The 22,502-nt window shown below is 42.5% G+C and overlaps 1 protein-coding gene across 2 annotated transcripts in view; it reads left to right on the forward strand.

The window, feature by feature from the left end:
- The first annotated feature begins 988 nt into the window (after nucleotides 1–988).
- CLDN18 (claudin 18) overlaps nucleotides 989–22,502 on the forward strand; it is a 35,286-nt gene continuing 13,772 nt past the window's right edge. The window contains exon 1 of one of the 2 annotated variants that reach the window (XM_050779728.1): nucleotides 989–1,211. In XM_050779728.1, coding sequence (XP_050635685.1) covers nucleotides 992–1,211 — 220 coding nt within the window. In that variant the 5' untranslated portion in view covers nucleotides 989–991. Of the gene's footprint in view, nucleotides 1,212–12,887; nucleotides 13,326–22,502 lie in introns of those variants that run through there. The other variant, XM_050779727.1, reaches the window with a different exon arrangement.

A 22,502-nucleotide genomic window follows, 5' to 3' on the forward strand; every position in this document is an offset into this window, starting at 1 on the left:
AATTGCATGTTCCCAGCTGAGGCCCAATAAGGTGAAACTCTGCCTTCTTTTTTCAGCTCTCATACTGTAAACAAGTGTCCTTTTTGAAGTGTGTTTACCACCACATTTTTCACATGTTTGTGCTTTTTGTTGATTTCACTGTTTAAAATGGCCCCCAAGCGTAGTTCAGAAGCACTGATTACTGTTTAGAAGCACAAGCAGGCTGTGCTGTGCCTCATGGAGAAAATATGTGTGTTAGATAAGCTTCATTCAGGCATGAATTTCACTGCTGTTGGCTGTGAGTTCAATGCTAATGAACCAACAATTTATACTAAATAAGCTGTTTTTAAACAGAAATACACATAAAGTAAGGTTATCTATTGATGATGAAAATGTTGTGAGCACAGGCTTGCAGGAGCCTGACCCTGTACTTCCCCTATGGGCAATGATTCAGTATTCACTAATTCGGTGTTCTTTGTGACTTTATAGAATGTAATTACCATGATTAATGAGAATCAACTATACTTTATTATGCCTCATAACGGGCCTTACCTAAGATTTGTAACTAAGGTGGCAGCGTGTATCTCAGTCCCCAGGGCCACATGGATGAAGCCCTTGTGTCTCCAAGTATCTTGTGGCTTAACTACTGGAAGCCCTGCCTGATCAATCTACAGTGCCTTCCAGGCAATCACCTCTGCACTTGCTTTACCCTCTACAGAGGGGAACCTGGTTAATCAGGAAAGAAACTCCCTCAAAAGGTAAACAGTGAGTAGAGTGTACATATGGCGGAAAACAAATGACTCTTGGTACCATGTTGTGGGAATTATCTCGCTTCAATAGATAAAGGAGTAGGGCAAGCCCAGGTGGCACTGGTGAGTAACCGCCTCCATTACATTGTCCATTCCTGACGTGTGCACCAGCCTCTCGGAGAAAACCCCATCCGTACACTCGGCAGTCTCAGAACTGCGCTGTCCACTTGTCGTGTGGCTCTGTGTCGACACTGTGTGCCGCCATGGCCGTGACTGCCTGTCAGGGCTTGGGGTTCGTGGTTTCACTGATTGGGATTGCGGGCATCATTGCTGCCACCTGCATGGACCAGTGGAGCACCCAAGACTTGTACAACAACCCCGTGACAGCTGTATTCAACTACCAGGGGCTGTGGCGCTCCTGTGTCCGAGAGAGCTCTGGCTTCACCGAGTGCAGGGGCTACTTCACCCTGCTGGGGCTGCCAGGTAAGGGCCAGGTGCCTGGCTGGCTGGAGGGAGAGATTGGAGGTGGAGAGGAAACTGCAGTCTATGCCTGGGCACCATGACAGAGACTGCTGGTGGGGGAGGAACTGTGATTCACGTTTGACAGGGGCAACAGCCACCAGCACCAGGGTGGAATTGGAGGACAGGAACCTTAGGGAGAGGAAGTTTCTGGAGCTGTCTGAGCTGCTGTTCCCCTAGTTGGATGGTGCCCAATTCTCCCAAAGGAACTTATTTTTTCAATGACTCCTATGTGAGCAATGGCATAGTCTCAATACCCATAGGAACAGGACTCAGGAGGCCCAGACTTCGGGCGCTTTGTTCCTTCAGCCCCAGAATTCCCCCTCACTGAGTTGGGGACTGCCTATCTCCTGAACCGAGTTCCATCTTCAGGCCTCCTTGTGCCTGACCTCAGCTTCCAGGGACACCTAAGTAAGCAGCAGCGATAGAAATGGGGCAGAGGAAGAAGGCAGAGAAAAAGAATTAGGTGGCTGTGTTTCCCTGGGACGTCAGATGGGCCCCTGCTCTGGGGCTCCAGGTTCCTGACCTCCAGAAAATACTGGCGACAAGGAACCAGACTCAGGGCGCTCTTTGCACAGGGGCTTCTGCTGTGGCAAATGGGTTCTGCCATGCAGGGAAAGGTGTTGCAGGCTGTAGTGCCCCCTTCCAGGGACTGGCATATTCACTACACAAGGATTGTGTTTACTCGCTTAGTAGATTGGTCATTTTAACTAAGAGAAAAATTCAAGTCACAAGAGTAGAGAATGTTAAAAATGTCTTTCACTCGGAGAGTAAGACAATGAATAAACTTGTTTTTAATGTTGCTTATTTGTTTCTTTCACAAATACATATTGAAGTCTTGAGAGGGGCATTCACCTAAGGTTGGCAATGTAAACAGGATCAGAAATGGAAAAGATGGGGCTTTCTCCTCCAGGAATTTGCCATTTGACTCCAGGGTCAAGACTTAGACACACAAAAAAGGTAACAAGAGAAGACTTGAATCATATGGTGATTTATTCTTTTATACATTCAACACTTATTTATGGAGAGCTTCCTATAACCTCAGGAATCTGTGGGCCTGCCATTCCCAAAATATAAAAGAGTGCACCAGGCTGGGTATGACAATATGCCAAGTGAGGGGGACAGAGGGCCAGTGCAGCAGGAGAGGAGGGTGAAACTGCAAGACTTCGTCAAGGTGGAAAAACCACAAGTGTCTTGTGAAAAGGAGTTAAGATTTGGAGATAGCAGCAGTACAGAAAGGAAAAACAGCATAGGCAAAGTCATGAGGGTGCCACCACCCAAGTCTTACTCAGGGGCAATGAAAGAATGACCTTGGCTGGGGAAGAAAGTTTTTGTGGGGACGATTATGGAGAGGAATGGATGCCAGGCTAAGGCGTTTGGAAGTCATTGAGAGGTTGGTTGGTTGGTTGGTTGGTTGGTTGTTTGGTTTGGGATTGTGGTATTTCAAGGATATTAATCTGGCAAGATGATGCAAAAGAGATTGAATCAGTAGGACAGTCGAAGGCAAAGGCAGTAGAACCAAAGTGGGAAGGAGGGACTGGGTATAAGCAGCAGAACGTGAGCCAGATGGGTGGGTAACTGGCAGCTGGTCAGTGGGGTCTCCCTCCACTAGGGACCAGAAGGAAGGTGAACCACTTCCACATTCCTATATCCTGCTGACCCCTCCTTAGCTCTTGGTCTAACCACTTGCCACTGAGATTCTCCCTCACTGCAGATACAAAGTGCCCAAAACCTGCCCAGTGGCTAGGACTTGGGTCCATGCAGTTACAGGCCATAGTGGGGAGAATCAGCCTATGGCTGACCTCATGCCACACACAGCACCCACAGTGACATCTGAGGGCTTCATTCTGCTTCACAAAGGAGAAATAACAATGACAAATCATGCACTAACACTTGAGTAGGCAACTGCCCTACAATATTTTGTATTATCTCTACGGCCACCTTGTTAGTTTGGTACTACAATTATAACTTTTTAAGACAAGAAAACTGATTCTGAGTAACTTGCCCAAGGACACTTAACAGATGTAGCCAGAGCTAAAACTCTGTCCTGTCTGCACCTAAGCCCTGGCTTGCAGCCCTAATAGCGAGCCCTAAGACACAAAACAGAAATCTCTCCTGACCCAAGGTAGAAATTCCCAGTGCAGAAGCACCTTCCTGTTCTCATCGCTTGCCTAAGCCTGATGCTGCAGGCCCATAGAGAATTCTCCTTGAATGGGGTCCTGGACTAACAACAGCTGTCAACATCCCCCCATTCTATATATATATAGAATATATATAATATATTTTATATTGTATATATAATATATTTTATATTATATATATAATATATTTTATATTATATATATAATATATTTTATATTATATATATAATATATTTTATATTATATATATAATATATTTTATATTATATATAATATATTTTGTATTATATATATAATATATTATATATTATATATATAGAATATATATATATATATATTTTTTTTTTAGTAGAGACGGGGTTTCACCATGTTAGCCATGATGGTCTCCATCTCCTGACCTCATGATCCACCCGCCTCGGCCTCCCAAAGCGCTGGGATTACAGGCGTGAGTCACCGCGCCCGGCCACATCCTCCCATTCCTATGCTGGAGAGATAGAGAGATGGAGGCTCAGAGGAGCAAGGTGACTCGACCAGGCTCAGAGATCTAAAACCAAACCAGACTGAATCTACCTGTTATGCCTTCTCTTAAAACGTGTGTGTGTGTGTGTGTGTGTGTAAAATAAAACTATTTGACTATTTAATAGATAGTTTATAGAAGTATTTTTCAAAGAGAATATTATAGATTATAGAGTCCCTTTTAAAAGAAAAAATTCTTACATACCATCAAGGTTGATCTAAAGTATACTTATTTTAATGTTATTTTAAGATATACAAGTATAACAATAGACTTAAATTCCTTACGCGTATGTCTTATACAAGTACAAAAACCACATTTGCAAATGTAAGATACATAATACTAAAAAACTAATAAGCCCATATGTAAAATGCAACTGAGTGTGAGAGATAGTGCTCATTTTCATTTGGGGTGAAACAGGACAAAGATACAGCCTCAAACAAGTGGATTTTTTTTTTTTAATTTCACCTGTTTTAGTGTTCAACCTTGATATTAACAACATAGATTCTCTATTCACATAGAAGTGTTTTACAAAATAATACTAACTTTAAGGTAATCATGCCTCACACTTAGCCACCACCCTCTCAGCAAAGCATTCTCTCATGTCTGGGGTAATGAGGTGTCTATGACTTGATAGTTCTCTGCAATAGTGTTGCTTGTTTAAGGAAAGGTTGTATTGTGGTGCTCCTGAAATCCAGCTCTAATGGCTATCTTAACCCACTTATTTCTAGAATTAGACCAAAAAAAAGTTGTTTGCTGTGTGTTTACTACCAGTAATTGTAGCAATCAGGTCTGACCAAGACAGGCCTGTGAAATGCTTGCAGGTGATGCTAATGTACTGACCGCCAGCGTGCAGGCATTTGAGTTTGGAGTTCTCCCAATTCTATTTTCTGTTTAAGCTACATGACTCCGTTCATTAGCAATTGAGGATGTCATTTGGCTGTCCTCTGGCGCAAATATGATCATAAACACCAACACAAACATAATCCGTAAGTAGTCAGCCAAAGGATCTGGAACATTCTTGTTTTAATTTGTTTCTCATTTACATTGAAATGAAAGTATGGAATTTTAAAATTTTCATTGAGAAGCTAACATACCCTGAGGATGGAAACACAGACCCTCAGGCTCAGAGGGAAGAAGACAGATACTACCAAATCCTCCAGAGAAACCCTAGGCATAGAACTGGTGGTCACCTTACTGGGCAAAGTCATTTCACTATGCCCATAACCAGTAGTCAACCTTTTCTGGACTGACTGGGTTTAGACAAGGTCCCTTCTTGGAGGGATCAAGGAACAAAAAGCAAAGGCCTTTGGTCCTTTCACACACATGGAAATAATAAGGAAATAAACAACAATATAGAAATTGTGGCATTAGAAGAAATATTTATTCATTCAACAAACATATATTGAATACCTACACTGTCCCAGGCAGTCTGCACATGGGGAATATAGGTGTCAAAGGACTCACGAATCTAGGAAGACAGACATACAGTAAACAGATCATTGCAACATAGAGTTTCTCAACCTCAGCACTATTGACATTGTGGGCCATATAATTCTTTTCTGTAGGAGCCTCTCCTGCACACTGTAGAACATTTAAAGGCATCTCTGGCCTCCACCTACCAGATAAGAGTAGCATCAATACCCATCCACACCAGTTATGGCAACCAAAAATGGCTCCTTACATTGCTAAATGTCCTCTTATGGGCAAATCATCCCTGGTTAAGAACCACAGCAATAAATTGTAGTAAGTGCCATGTCTGGTACAGCGTGCAGACCATGAAGAAAGGGAAGGCTTCCAAAAGGAATGACAGCTGCACTGAGTCAATAACAACAGATATGAACTACCCAAGAAGATAAAGAGACAAAGGGGTTTCCAGAAAGAGAGACCATCATCTTGGAAAATCACAGTGGCATGAGAGAGTGTACTATGTTAAGAAAATTAAAAGAACTTAGTTCTGCTTATGTGTGATATGGGCTGGGGAAGGTGGAGTGCACAGTACAATGATATCTGTTAAACACTTAAGACTAATATGTTTAAATATTTGGCAAAATCAAAATGAAAAAAGTTTTACTAAGAAATTTTTTAAAGACTTAGTAGAAATATACAATACAAGTTTCTAGATGGGAATGTTATTAAAATGTAAATTTGTCTCTAATTAACATGTAATAATAATAATAGAATTTATTAAGACCTTGCTATGTGCCAGGCATTGTTTTAAGAAATTAACGTACGCCTGTTGTGATTTAGCTGGAGAGTCAGAATAATAAAAATTTATTTAAAGAAATTAATATATGCCTGTATTAATATACATAAGTTAAATAATTATAAAAATTTAGGCCAGGCATGGTGGCTCACACCTATAATCCCAGCACTTTGGGAGGCCAAGGCGGGGGGGATCATTTGAGGTCAGGAGTTCGAGACCAGCCTCACCAACATGGTGAAACCTTGTCTCTACTAAAAATACAAAAAAATTAGCCAGGTGTGGTGGTGCACGCCTGAAGTCCCAGCTATTCAGGAGGCTGAGGCAAGAGAATCACTTGAACCCAGGAGGTGGAGGTTGCAGTGGGCCAAGACTGCACCACTGCACTCAAGCCTGGGCAACAGAGTGAGACTCTGTCTCAAAAAAAAAAAAAAAAAAAAATTTAGATAAACTACCTATACATACTTTAATCTTTGCAATTACCCTATGAAGTAAGTAGTAGTATTATCTCCATTTTGTAGGTGAGGAAACAAGCACAAAGAGGTTAAAATATTTGCTTAATGGCACTGTGGTAGTAAATGGCAGAATGAAGATTCAGACCATACAGGCGTTCTTCAGAGCCTGAGCTCTTCTCCTTTACAAGAATTCTTATCAAAATACCGGTAAGAGTTTCCCCATGGGAACTTGACGAAGTGTCTAGGTATAAGAAGAAGCAGACAAAAAAACAAAAGTTTTTTTTTTTTTTAACGAATAATAAAGTGATGGGCTAACGCTGCCAGATATTCAACCAAATATTAAAGCTTTGAAAGTTAAAAGTATGCTTTGGCACAAGGATGGACAAACAGATTAATGGACCAAAATCTAAAATCAGAAAGACATATATGTGAGTTGAATATAAGATAGAGAAGATTTTACAAAGCAATGAAGAAAAAGGAAGTTATTTAGTTAATGCTGTAGAAGTTATTGACTAGCTTTTTTGGAAGGAAAAAGTAATTACAGTATGACTAACAAATATACCAAAATAAATCCTAGATTAATTAAATATTTTAAAATATAAGATAATTTTAAACATTTTAAAATTACAAAATAATTCTAGAATAACTATCTCCTAAATGGAAACTATTCTCTCAGCATAGAAATAGTGAAGGAAAACACAAAGAAAAAGTAAACTGATTTGACTACATCAAATATTTATTGAGCATACTTTATCTACCAGGCACCAGGAAGCACATAGAATAAAATACATTATATGTTTTTTCCTAAATCATGAACGGAATTTGAAAGCAAATAATCAATGGGAAAAGATGTTTTTAGTAATTACAGCAATGTATTAAAATCCTTAACAAATACGTAGCTCAGATAAACTGACAGAAAAAGTGCTAAAATTCTAGTAAATCAGTGAGGAAGGAATACAAACTGACAATTCAAGAAAAGAACAAAAATCAAATGCTTCATACAAACTTGTTGGGTTTTTTTTTTCTTCTTTTCTATTTTTGATGATAAACTTTTTTTTTTATTTTTATACTTTCAGTTCTGGGATACATGTGCAGATGTGCAGGTTTGTTACATAGGTATACATGTGCCACGGTGGTTTGCTGCACCCATTAACCCACCATCTACATTAGGTATTTCTCCTAATGCTATCCCTCCCCTTGCCCCCCACCCCCCAACAGGCCCCGGTGTGTGATGTTCCCCTTGCTGTGTCCATGTGTTCTCATTGTTCAACTCCCACTTATGAGTGAGAACATGCAGAGTTTGGTTTTCTATTCCTGTGTTTGTTTGCTGAGAATGGTTGTTTCTAGCTTCATCCATGTCCCTGCAAAGGACATGAACTTATATTCGTTTTTTTTTTTTAAAGACTCAAACTCAGTAATTAAAGAGATGCAAGTTAAAACAAGTAATCATATACATATATAACTTGCCAAATTCACAATGTAGACTAGGATGTAAAGAGATAAGAACTTTCAAACACTGCTGTTAGGATAAAACTCATAGAAAGCAATATGGTTGTGTATAAAAAAAGATTTTTTAAAACTTCACAGTTTTTGACAATTTAATTTCACTCATAGGAATCTATCCTAAAAGAGTCATCAGAAATGCTGACAAAGAGTTATCTGTAAGATGTTCATCATAACACTGCCTTTTATTCAAAAAAATGGGGGAACGTACAATCTAACTATACAAAAATAGGTGAATAATAGCACTTCTATATAATGAAATACTAACACACTCGTATTAAATGATGTTTACAAGAGCTTTGGTGAAACTAATACAATTAAGTGAAAAGAGCAAAACATCAAACTATATTATCCTTTAATTATGTAAAAAATACATACAGAGAATTGATAAGAAGGAAGTATGCCAACTATTTTGTCTAGGGTTTAAAATTGTGAGCAATTTGTTCAAATTCTCTCCAAATTTTCTATTATGAACACCAAAAGGTGAAATTAAAACTTAGGGATATATAATGTAGTAATATTTTTGAAGAAAAAAATTAATAGATGTGTCGTTTTTCTCACTAGTATATTCATTTTACTTCTTCCTAATTCCTAGCTATAATATTTTCTATTGTTATCTATGCCACCATTTTTGCCTAATTACCATAGACAGTGTTATAAAAAGTGGTGGAAATGTTTTCTCCAATGTCAGTAAAATAATATAAGCTCCTGGAAGCTTACAACCTGAAATGACGCTGCCAGGGCCGTATTTAAACCTGAATGTAGGGATGATTTCCCCTAGGGAGTCAGCAAAAAATTTAGCTCCATTTTAAAGGTGATTAAACAAAGTTGTACCAACCCCATTATTGTTAAACAGAATCAGACCTGGACTTATCTGGTAGAGATACATCGATATGTTTCAATAAAGCCTATTGCCATAAATGAGAAAGTCATATTTTCCTCTGCAGACCCCCATTCATTTTTTGGCTGATTCGGCTAAAATAGTAGTCTGCTCAGAGTCCAGAAAACTTACCAGGAAGTAAAAAATCCTATCTTCCCGGTGTTTTAAAACACATCAATATTTATTTTACACAGAAGAAGTCTGTAGATTTACAATTTCCCTCCTCTCGTTCAGTCTTCTGCCTAGGAAGAGATAGTCTTAGTTTATCCTTTAAAATTAACTTTTTCTATTTTCAAAAAAGTGACACTGTCTCCATTTCAGTCAAGAAAGAAAATTTAATTCATTGTTATCTGAGTAACATTTTTCCCTATTTTGAAACTCTGCAGGAAAACATTTGCATAGGGAAACTGGGGGAAGAACTGCCACAGATGAAAAATAGATAACTTTAATCAACTATTGTTTTTTATTTTTCCATCTTCAATTTATGTTTTTGGTGGTATTCTAACACATGTACATGTATTGTCGGGGTAGTAGGTTAGACAAATGTCATAAATTGAACATCTGAAAATCAAATCGATAGAGCTTTTTAAGAATAAAAAGAGGCCGGGCACAGTGGCTCATGCCTGTAATCCCAGCACTTTGGGAGGCCGAGGTGGGCAGATCACGAAGTCAGGAGACCGAGACCACGGTGAAACCCCATCTCTACTAAAAATACAAAAAATTAGCCTGGCGCGGTGGCGGGCGCCTGTAGTCCCAGCTACTCGGGAGGCTGAGGCAGGAGAATGGCGGGAACCCGGGAGGCGGAGCGTGCAGTGAGCTGAGATTGGCCACTGCCCTCCAGCCTGGGTGACAGAGTGAGACTCCGTCTCAAAAAAAAAAAAAATTAAAAAGATACCATTTCCCCGTCTCTACTAAAAATACAAAAAATTAGCCGGGCGCGGTGGCGGGCGCCTGTAGTCCTAGCTACTCAGGAGGCTGAGGCAGGAGAATGGCGTAAACCCAGGAGGCGGAGCTTGCAGTGAGCCGAGATCGCGCCACTGCACTCCAGCCTGGGCGACAGAGCGAGACTCCGTCTCAAAAAAAAAAAAAAAAAAAAAAAAAAGATACCATTTGACCTAGCAATCTCATTACTGGGTATATACCCAAAGGAATATAAACCATTCTACTATAAAAACACATGCACATGTATGTTTATTGCAGCACTATTTATAATAGCAAAGATGTGGAACCAACCCAAATGCCCATCAATGATAGACTGGATAAAGAAAATGTGGCACATATACACCATGGAATACTATGCAGCCATAAAAAAGGAATGAGATCATATCCTTTGCAGGAACATGGATGAAGCTGGAAGCCATCATCCTCGGCAAACTAACACAGGAACCAAAAAACAAACACCACATGTTCTCACTCATAAGTGGGAGCTGAACAATGAGAACACATGGACACAGGGAGGGGAAAAACACACACTGGGGCCTGTTAGGGGTTAGGGGGATGAGGGGAGGGAACCTAGATGATGGGTCAATAGGTGCAGCAAACCACCATGGCACATGTATACCTATGTAACAAACCTGCACATGTGTCCTGGAACTTAAAGTAAAATAAATTTTTTTAAAAATGAAATAAATTTTTGAAATGAGGATAAAAAGCCTGCCTGTTGGTTGAAATAAAAGTAAGATAGACTCTATCCATGGAAACAGTGGTAGAATCATTCCTGAATTATTCCAACAACAGTTTTCAACCTAATTGGTCAATCTATGCCCACCAGCAGAAACCAGTGTCACTTCTGGCTGTCCCCTTCCCTCCTTCTAGAACTGGCCTTGTAACTCAACTCAAGGGATACACAGCTATCAACACTCCTTCACCGTAAATCATGTAACTGTTGCTTACCGTCTTCTTTTAGGCTTTCTGGCTCATGCTTCACTCTCTAGAAACACTGATCACAGAACCTAAAGTAAGGTGTGCAGTGAAGGGAAGTGTTGCCTCCATTCAAATTATGGGTAGTTCTTCCCTGTTTGCTTTCTGTGTTTGCTGGGAATAATGCTGTGGGAGCGGTGGCTGGGTGCACCCAAGATAACAAAATGTCCAGACACAGAGGCTTGTTTCCTGGAGAACCTGTAAAGATCTATATAGGTTAAAGATTGGAGTATGTATGTGGGTAGGTGGGTGGGTAGGTGGGTGGGTGTGTGTGTGTGTGTGTGTATTTCAGGGCCTTGAGGTCCAGATTTTGGAGAGTCTCATTAAAATGTCCCTGGAGGGCCAGGCGCAGTGGCTCACGCCTGCAATCCCAGCACTTCAGGAGGCCGAGACAGGCAGATCATTTGAAGTCAGGAGTTCGAGACCAGCCTGACCTACATGGTGAAACCCTGTCTCTACTAAAATACAAAAATTAGCTGGGTGTGGTGGCAGGTGCCTGTAATCTCAGCTAGTCAAGAAGCTGAGGCAGGAGAATCGCTTGAATCCAGGAGGTGGAGGTTGCAGTGAGCCAAGATCACGCCACTGCACTCCAGCGTGGGTGGCAGAGTGAGACTCCCTCTCAAAAAAAAATAAATAAATAAAATTTAAAAATATCTCTGGAGGCTGGGCACAGTGGGTCACGCCTGTAATCCCAGCACTTTGGGAAGCCAAGATAAGCAGATCACTTGAGCTCAGGAATTTGAGCCCAGCATGGGCAACACGGTGAAACCCTGTCTCTACTAAAAATACAATAATTAGCTGGGTGTGGTGGTATGCACGTGTAGTTCCAGATACTCTGGAGGCTGAGGCATGAGAATTGCTTGAACCTGGGAGGCAGAAGTTGCAGTGACCCTGATGACACCACTGCACTCCAGTCTGGGCAACCGAGCAAGACTCCATCTCAAAAAAAAAAGAAAAAAAAGGCTCTGGATCCAGAGGCCAGACATACCTGACCCCCACATCCATCAACCAATTCTCTAGCAAAATTTAGTTGTATAAACAAAACACAACACCTGATGTCTTCAGCCAAGTCTCTCTACTGTGATTATACAATTCCTAATATTTTGACCAATTCTAGTGAAAACTTTTCTGCAAAATGTAGAAGATAGTGTATGAGATCTGAAAAGGCTCTGGAGTGTTCTAGTTTAGATCTCACATGTTGTGGATGAAGAACCTGTGACCTACAAGGGCTTAGGAGTTTGCCCCCAACATGCCCAGCACATGGCAAGTTAGGGGCAGCGTCAGGAGCAGATCCTAAGCCTCTCGGTGACCAGGCGAAGGACTTCAGTCCAGCTAGCCCTGGTCCCTCCTCTGGCCTTTGTGGGACCTTCTGTGCCAGCCACAGAGTCCTCATGTGGTTGTTGTGGTACGAGTGAAAGCATGAGATGGAAATCAACGGGATCCCTGGCTTCCTCTCATCCCAGTTCCAATGCTTGTGGACCAAGAGCATAGCTCTAGGATTTGGCTTCGTGTTCTCAAAAGTGGGGATAACTTTGCCTGCCTCTGCTGCTCCATATGGAAATAGAGAAAGAGCGCTGGACTGGAAGCTGAGGTGGGAGCCCCACCCCTGCCCGTTTTTAGAGTATCTGTGGTTTCAGGCACTGGGACAAGTCCCTTAACTTATCTGTACTTTTCTTGACTCACAACCCAAAAATGGGGATAATAGTACCTACCCTACCCATTTCTGTAAGATCAAAATGGAAAGATGTAAGTGAAAAGTCGTTTATGAGTTGTGAGGAGAAAATGTGAAAAGTCTGGTTTAAGACAGAGCACGGTGGGTGCTTCCCAGGGCCATCTTAAGTAAGGTCAGCCAAAGTGGTCTGCAGTCACGTTCCCAGTGGTGGGGATACGTCAGCCTTTTCTCCAGAAGACGGCGCTCTCGGAGGAGCCAGAGCTGGAGGGAGGCCGGTCCGGCCTGGAGCAGGGAGTCCTTCTGCGCCCTGGCACGGCTCTGCGCTGAACCCACCCGGCATGCGGAGGGCAGACAAGTGCCTCTTGGGCCCGCTTCTCTAACAAATGTCAAAATAATGCCCTTGAACCAGGAGTGAAACTGAGCTATCTAAGGAAAACACTGTGAGCAAATACTGAGAGCCTAGGGAAACCATCTGATTAGAAGAGCTCCCCTCAGGAGCGCGTTAGCTGCACACCTTCCGCAGCAGGAGGGCGGCAGCTTCTCGCAGCGGCAGGGCGGGCGGCCGGGATCATGTCCACCACCACATGCCAAGTGGTGGCGTTCCTCCTGTCCATCCTGGGGCTGGCGGGCTGCATCGCGGCCACCGGGATGGACATGTGGAGCACCCAGGACCTGTACGACAACCCCGTCACCTCTGTGTTCCAGTACGAAGGGCTGTGGAGGAGCTGCGTGAGGCAGAGCTCGGGGTTCACCGAGTGCAGGCCCTATTTCACCATCCTGGGCCTTCCAGGTAGGCACCGCACACCCCAGGGCAGGGCCAGGTGAGCCAGGTGAGCGCAGGGAAGGGGGCGTTTGCGCTGAGCCCCACTCCCGCCTCTGGGTGAGGACCCTGGCAGCTCTGGCTCAGAATAAAAGGTGTGAATAAAAGGAGAAGCTGGCTCGTGTCAAGTAGGGCAACAGTCGTGCAGGAGAAAATCGGAGGGTTAATACTGAAGGTGACGGAATCGCTAGTAAGGAGGCAGGCCTCAAGAGGAATGGGTCTACTGTAAGGGTATGTTCATGATACCTGGAATAAACTCGTGTTTCTCAAGGAGAAAATAAATTGTGTGCATTACATGCACGTGGCTTGCTCCTGCCTGCACATACATGGCAGCAGGGAAGCAGGATGCTGAGTATTTTGTTATACCTGGAAAAGTTTATTGAGAGCTAATTTCATTTTCTTTCCATTTCAATTAAATTTTTCAAAGTTGGAGTCTCTGTGGGTACCAAAAAGAATGTTGCCATTAAATTATATTCTTTCTCTGCATTTGTATTAAGAATATCTGGTATACTGTCCTAAAAATCCTTGTATATCAAAATATAATTACAGAATTATAATTATATTGTGTCAGAATATAAATATAATTACAAATGTGACATCTTTTCACCCCTAAAGATGAAATAAACCCCTGCTTTTAATACAGATAATTACTTCAAATATGCATCGTCGCAACTTTGCATTCTGAATAATATGGGAGCTCTATTTGTATTTTTTAAATGCAAACAAGAAAATAATAGATCAAGCTAATTAGTGGCTCTAACGGGTGGCCAAGATGTGAGTGTGATGGAGAAAGGAAAACAATGTTAGGTTTTGCCTCTCTGAAACAAATACCTTTTATAAACAAGCGGATGGAAATAAATTTGCAAGAAATTGTGAAGAGGCTGCAGAGCCCTTGAAACTGAATTGAATTGTGAAAAGCAATTCAACTAATCCAAATTCATTTTCAGAAAGAAATAGAAGATGGGTGTCAGAGTAGAAGAACTGGATTATTTATTCTGTTTTTTGGAAGCCACTCATTGCAGGACCAATAGGATCACTGACTCTGTGGAAATACCTGCTTAGGGAAGCAAGGGAGGTAGAACCTGGCCAGAAAAAAGAGAACCAGCCTGAGGAGGGATTATGCTGTAGTGGGAGGGGAGAGGTGAGCCTCAGGAAATGCGACACCGAGTGTTGAGTTGCTGATTATGTCTAATTTTAACTATCATATAAAGAAAAAGATTGTCCTCATATTCAAAATTAAGGCATGATATCTTATGACTTCATGTTCAATAACCTCTCCCCAGGGCCCTACTACATATTATCAATCTCTTGCTCACTCTGTATCACAGTCTCCATACATGGGGCTCCTGAATATTCCCACTCTCCTAAATGGGCAAACCCCATTGCCTCCACTGTGACTTGTCACTCCTATTCTATCAACAGATCCTATCTCCATGACACCCTCTTAGAATAGCTCCACCTCTCCCCCTTGACAGAACAAGATTCTCCTCCCTGCTTTCCTGCTAAGGTCAAACTCTCCTGCTAAGGTCAACCTCCCCAGCAGGGCTCTGAAGGCCTCATGCCACCTGTCTGGGATCATGCCCTGTTGGTCATCCCCTCTCCTCCTTGCCTCTTTCATCTCTTCTCCTCACTTATGCATACGGCCTCCTTTCCGGGGAAATCTGTTGATCCTGATCATTGTCAAGTTGTGTCTCTCTCCTGGGTCACTGACAAACCAAATTAAAAGACTACATTTTTCCACTACCTCTCACCCTTAGCCTTTCTCAGTCTGGTTTCTATCCTTCATCTCTTTAGAATGTTTGCTTTTTTGACCATAGCAGAGGATAAAGAGGAGTCTTTTAGTCACTAACTCCTAGTTCTCAGTTCTCATCTCCTTAGACATTTCAAAACCCAACCAACTTCTGTGGTTCCCCATTCCCAGCTTAATTAGGTGCACACATAACAGCCTGACACCAAACCTTCCTAACCCCTCACCTAACTTCCCTGGCGGTCTCTTACTCCCCCATCCTGTTTCTTCTGTCCTTTCAGTACCCTGGACTTGGTCCTGGACACCCATTGCTCCTGCTCCCCTGAATTCCCCCCTCCACCACCCCAACTGTCCTCTCACAAATCTTCCCCCACACCTCCTCAAGCCCCCAAATTGAATAAAGATTCCACAAGTCTCTGTACCAAACCCAGAGCATTCTCATAGCATTGAGCATATTCGCTCCTCGTGACACTGCTCTCAAATCTGGGAAGCATTTATTGCATACCTACAAAGAGTACACATCACAAAACTGGCCTTGTCGGCGCCGTAAATTCCAGCGGAGGGGACAGGCGTGTGCGTGAATATCAAAGCAAAGGCAACACATGGCATGAGGCTTTGACACAGATGTTTGGAGCACCAGAAAGGAAGCGGTTATTCAGTAGGAAGAGTCAGGAGGGGGGAAAATCAGGACAGTTTCAGTAAGGGAGTTCTGTTTGAGTCAGAACTTTAGCTTATTAACTTGGTTATTTTTACATTTGTCTCATTCAGCTTCTATGTGGCGGTTCCCTTCAGCTAAATAAGAATTATTTCCCCAGTTCCCAGAAAAGGGCCTGGTAGAGTGAGTATTCAGCAAAGGACTGATAAATTAAGTTGAATTAAATAGTACGAATAGTTCATTTTAAGTGTTTATGCAAGCCATTGAACTAAAAACAGGTTAAGGTCTTCCTCCAAAAAGGACAGTAAATCATTTCTGTACTACAAACCTTTTGTTATTATGGCTCCATATATAAAAAAGGACCTGGTCCTCCTCCTGCCTGGAACAGATTCGTTTGTTCATCCAATCATGTATTTAACAAATATCTCTTGCATGCCTACTGTGTTGCAGAGGCTAGAGTTCAGAGACTCTATTAGTCAGAGTAGTTAATGTCTGCTGCTGCAACAAACAAACCTAAACATCTCAATGGCTTAACACAACAAAAGTTTACTTCCTGCCCACATAAAGTCCACTGTAGGAAGAGCAGCCTCCTTGTAGCTACATTATTCAAAGTTTCTGGGGCAAGAGAGTAAAGGCTTGAAGGAGGCACAACAGTTCTTAACTGCTTCAATCTGAAAGTAACACATGTCACTCACAGTGCATTGGCCAGAACTAGCCATATGGCCCCAGGAGCTGGGAGATGTAGGAGCACATAGCTATTTGGTGAGCACCTACTGTCTCTACCACAGGGAGCATTTGAATTGTAACTGCCTGGGCTGCAACACATCAACCACACTTATTTCAGTTCTGCCAGACAGATAATTCCCTGAACATCAAATAGTCAAAACCAATGAGATTGCAGAAGAAGATATACCATTAATTTATATTCAAACAAATATGATTGAATTATATGTGTAAACTATCATCTGATATAAGATAGTATATAGTGTGTAATTCAGAGCTAGACATTTTGGTGGGCATGGCCTGGAATCAGGAAAGAGGAGGGGTTTGAGGTAAATTTTTACAATGTAAAAGTTCCCTAGCATTTAATAACAGAGGAATGTAAATATTGCCATGGTGGGGGCGGGTAAAAGCACATTTTTTTCAAAAAGCGAGGAGGAAGAAAGGAACAGTGGATGAGGGAGAGAGGAAGGGAAGGCGAGAAAGAAGAAAGTAGAGAGGGAGAGAGGAAGAGAGGTGGGAGAATTGGTGATGCTAGGTACTTTTATTCCATGTCAAGCCAGACAAAGACCTCTTAGAGAGGGAACCCAGTTGCCACTCATGGAAATCTGAGATGTTTCAGACCCACAAAAGGAGAGGTCCTTGGCTCTCTGAGAAGGATTTTAGGGAAGCTGGAAGAAATGACTTCCTCAAATCCCATCTGGAGGACAGCAAATGTGAATGTCAGGGCCAGTAGCAACGCATTGAGGGCTCTTGGAAACTGTTGGTCACAAGACCATCTGTTGGTAAGCTCTGTCGGTGGTAAGATTGTGGCCAGAGGACTCTGATATGCCTGTCTTTCATCTCCCACAAAAGGCCCACAGCAAGCATAGGGGGTTGGAGAAGTAGGAAGTGGGTGCTGCTTTGTGTCCTGTCTCCTAGTTGTGCTGTGAAAAGTCAAGCTGGGCTGAACCACCATGGGAACTGGGGGACAGTTCCCAGCAGCCACCACAGAAGTGTACCCCAGTTCTGCCTATCTGAGTTGAGGGAAGAGGATTTCACCAAAAGCCAGAAAAAAACACTTCTTGGGATTGAGTTTGCAGAAAAGGGGGTACTTTAAATCACTGAAAATCTGTGGCCTTCAAGAAGAGTGTGGACTTAAAAGCAGACAGTCCCCATGCAGCAGGAGTGGCTACGCTACAAATTGGCACCCCAAAATACAAATATCTATTTGATGACTTAGATAAGGAATGGGCAGGAGCTGGGAGTGGTGGCTTACACCTGTAATCCCAGCACTTTGGGAGGCCAAGGTGGGAGGATTGCTTGAGGCCAGCAGTTCAAGACCAGCCTGGGCAACAAAATGAGATCCCATCTCTACAGTAAGTTTAAATTTTTTTAAAACTAGCTGGGAACAGTGGTATATGCCTGTAATCCTAGCTATTCGGGAGACTGTGGCAGGAAGATCACTGGAGCTGTAGTTAGAAGTTGCAGTTAACTGTGATCATGCCACTGTACTCCATCTTGGGCAACAAAGTGAAACTTCATCCATCTCTAAAAATAAAATATTTGAAGAGCGTAAGAATGGGCAGGAAGATTACCAGGAGGAAAAGGCTCGAAAGAAACTCAAAAGCTAAAGGCAACAATGCAAGGAGATAAAACAGCCCAAGAGGACACTTGTGGGGCTCCTAAAGGAGCTGGAAGGAATAACAACCAGCCAGGACCTAATGCCTAACTTCCCATCAGAAACAGCCGTGTAAAGTATTTTCTTGCACTTGACGAGGAACTGGGGAAGACAGACCTGAAGCAGAGGAGCTGGATGAAATGCCTGGAGGGAGAAATGTAAGTTTGCAATGATTCTCCCAGAGAGTTTAATTTTGACCTAGAACCCAGAAAAGTGTCACTTGTTAGCACAGAAGTAAGCCTTAAAGTGTTTACAGAAAGGCAAAAGGCAGATACCTATAATACTTTAGTTAATAATCATAATTATCACTGGGCACAGTGGCTTGCACCTGTAATCCTAGCAATGTAGGAGGCTGAGACAGAAGGATCATCACTTGAACGCAGGAATTCAAGGCCACAGTGATCATGCCACTGCACTCCAGCATGGGCAACAGAGCAAGATCCCACCTCAAAAAATAAATATAAATAAATAATTATAATAATCATTACCAGTTATTAAATTCTTCCTAAGCACAATCTCTGTTCTTGCAAAATCTCACTTAACTTTTCATTCATCTGACAAAAATGTATCGTGTCTCTTTGGAACTTACAGTTGTAGAAGAATGTAATTCAATGCAACAGGCTGTATTGTGTAAACTAAAGATAGATTAATGAAGTAAATGGTGGTGGTAGCAGGACTGCATACTTGTATGTTACCAGCTCTGTATAACTGATAGCTCAAGATTCAATCTCATTGTATTCCACACAGTTGATACAGCATGCAGTGCTCTGAGGACAGTGCCAGAAGTAAAATAACTACTATTTATTGAGCTGCATATTGGCTCTTCAGCTTAATCTTTACAAAAATCAGGAAAATGTGTATTAGCTTTAGGTTTAAAAAGTTGAAAACTGAGGCTGGGGGTGAGGGAAGGACATGCCCAAGGCCTCATGGATAGAAGATGGCAGAAACAGGATGTGAACATAAGGCAAAGACTTCCAAGTCTGCATCCTTTTCCCCTGCCCAGACCCTGTTTCTAAATGCAGGAATGGGCTGCCTTTAGAATTGAAGAGCTTGGTCTAGGCTTGAGCACAATAAGCGCAGAGGGTATATGGGCGTTGACCCATTTGTAACAATATCATCAATGATGTGAAATTAGGAGTATGAATTAAGTTTAAAGCATGGATGACTTGCATCCCATTCATACTTGCCTTCCCTGGAAACAGTGGAAAGGACGAGTAAAGGGCCAACAATGAGCAGAATGGAGAGGGGGCAAAGATATGGCAAACTCATGTCCCTGGCTCCATAATGTCCCTGACTTGACATCACAGTCAAGTAATGCTTTTTCTAAAGTGCTTGCAAACATTTTGACTAAATTTGGTAAAGTGGTAAGCCTTACAGTTAGAGGGAAGTGAGCTAGAATCAAGGGCACAGCTTGGCCACCTACATCTCTGGACCTCACTTTCCCCATTTGTGAAACGCCTCACAGTAAGACATTTATATGAAAGTGCTGGACCAGGCACGGTGGCTTACTCCTGTAATCCCAGCACTTTGGGAGGCCAAGGTGGGTGGATCACCTAAGGTCAGGAGTTCAAGACCAGCCTGACCAATATGGTGAAACCCAGTCTCTACTAAAAATATGAACAAATTAGCCGGGCATGGTGGTGTGCGCCTGTAGTCCCAGCTACTCAAGAAGCTGAGACAGGAGAATTGCTTGAACCCAGGAGGCAGAGGTTGCAGTGGGCTGAGATCACCCCACTGCACTCCAGCCTGGCTGACAGCAAGACTCTGTCTCAAAAAAACAAACAAACAAACAAACAAAAAAACAAAGAAAGTGCCCTGTGACCCATTTACAAGATCTAGCTCTTGGCATCACTAAATCATCGCTGCTGTGTCTACATCACTCAGGGTTCTCAAACACTTAGGACATTTGATCTTCTAGCCTTTTTTTCCTCCAAACTCAAAAACATTTTATGAATTCAAATATCCAAAGGAGAGATCACTTAAGGCCCTGTGTTCTCCCTTCCTATCCCCATCCTACGTGTTCTGCTTACTTCACTATATCTCAGCCCCTTTGCAGGCACTGAGGGTCTTGATTTTTTTTTTTATATGACTATCTACATTTTCCCCCTTCTGCTTCAGTGTGTAAAAACAACAGCCACGGGAGAGTTACAGAGTTTCCTATCAACCTATAAATCATATTTACACACACAGGAGTGAAGTTTTAAACCAGACCACATTTAATCCAGAGAACAGTTTCACAAAACCTTCACAAAATCTAAATCAAAAATCCATAAGGGAAAAAAGTGAGACTTCTCATAAGTATCCTTTTTAAAGGAGCTTGTCTGTTTATTTCTTGCTATTGGCTGAATGGTTTCACTGGTTATGAAACCAGTTTGTCTTTCCCCATTTTCCGGTAGAAGAAACCAGCCCTAGAAGGTGAAGTGATTATAAGTTAGTTATAAAGTTGGGGAGTCTATTGGTGTTCAGTAAAGCTGCTTTCTCTCTCTTCAAAAGAGAAAGATATTTCAGCATCAGCATGCCTCTTCAAATATGTGGACAAACATCTAAAAGTTACACGTTATTGTGTATGATGAAGACACCACAGGGAGCTGAGAACAGGTCTACACAGCTCAAGAGAAACTTCAACCTAGGTAAATGAGGCTGCTTGCCCTGATTTCTCAATGAGAAAAGCTAGGAACCAGAATGCCTGCTCAGCTTGCGGCTGTGGTGGTCCCCATTTAGATGGCAGGGGCAGCTACCACAAAGCATCATGCCCTAGGATGGCCTAGTCAGTGGTGCAGCATCATTTCTTGGTGGGGAGACACATCATCAGAGTTGTAGGTGGATCTCACCTTAAAGGATGTCTTAGACAGTTCCTGCTGCTATAACAAGATTACCTTAGACTGGGTAATGTATAAACCACAGAAATTTATTCTCACAGTTCTGGAGGCTGGGAAGTCCAAGATCAAGGTGTCAGCAGATTCCATCTGGTAAGGGTTCATGCTCTTCAAAGATAGTGCCTTTTGCTGTGTCCTCATATGGCAGAAGGGACAGAAGGGCAAAAGAGACAAACAGGCTCCCTCAAGGCCTTTTATAAGGACACTAATGTCATTCCTGAGGGTACCTCCTACAGACCTCACCTCTCAGTAGTATTGCACTGGGGATTACGTTTCAACATATAAATTTTGGAGGGAAAGACACATTCAAATCATAGCAGAGGTGAAGAGGAAGGTCAGTGAAGATAGAAACCACCTATGCCGCCTCTCCTGTCAGCTAGCTCCCCTGCTCATTGAGGGTCTTGTGTTCATTTTTCCTGATCTTCCCCACTACTAAAGGCTGCTAGGTCCAGGCCTTTCTTTTCTTCCTCTTTTCAAATTGTCTTCCCCTCTTGTCCATAGCAATTCACACACATGGCTGTTTCAAATCCTCAACCATATTTTATCATCATGTGAGAGGATTCACGTTTGTATACAGTTAGTACAAGTCAAAGCTATGTGGAGTTGCCAAGGGATACGTTGTTTTTAGGGAAGGAGAGGAAACTGATATTTATTGAGCCTGGCTTAGGTTTATGCCAAGTAGCATCTGATCCTCACATATCTATGCAGGAGATATCTTTGACTCCCTCCAGAACTGAGGACTCGTTTTCATTGAGCTTAAATGACTTACCTAATAACACTCACCTGGTGTCACATTGTTCTGTAGAATTTTACAAGGTACTAAGGACTTCTGTGTTGATTCCCTGGAATCTCTAGAGAATCTAGCCTCTCCCATCTTATTCTCAAGAGCCTTTCTTCTGGGGTCTGGCCTCAGACTACCGTCTTCTGAGCTCCCCTCCTTTGGGCTCCTCCATTAGCCCTCTTGTCTCCAGTCTAGGACCAAGCTATGCCTGAAGGTATGGCTCCTCCCATCCCCCTACTCCACCAGGGCCCCGGTCCAGGCCTTTGGCTGCTAGTGAACTGCTGTCCCATCATCCTCACTCCCACTTCCACTTAGTGATGCCAGCCCCCGAGAACCCTCTTTCAGCCCAACTCTCCGCTCTGAGTACCTCTGCTGAGCCCTTCTTGAAAGCTGTTGTCTCGCATTATTTCTTGAAATTTTGTTATCGAATAATTAAATGAAAATCTCTGGGGGTGAGAACAAACATTAATATTTCTTTAAAAGCGCCCCCAGAAGATGCTCAGGTGCAGCCTGTGTTGAAAAAAACCACACCCAAGAGCACCTCACCTGTCAGCTCACAGCTACTTGGGGAATTAAGGTGTTTTGCAACAGGGAGGGAACACTGAGTTCCCATTTTTCTGTTTGCTTCTTTCAGCCCTGAATCCTGCCCACCCTTCAGGTCTGATAACACTTCATTGTTCATTGGGAAGAATGCTGTAGTCACACTTT

The sequence above is a fragment of the Macaca thibetana genome, chromosome 2 (assembly GCF_024542745.1).
Source record: "Macaca thibetana thibetana isolate TM-01 chromosome 2, ASM2454274v1, whole genome shotgun sequence".
Lineage (NCBI taxonomy): Eukaryota > Metazoa > Chordata > Mammalia > Primates > Cercopithecidae > Macaca > Macaca thibetana.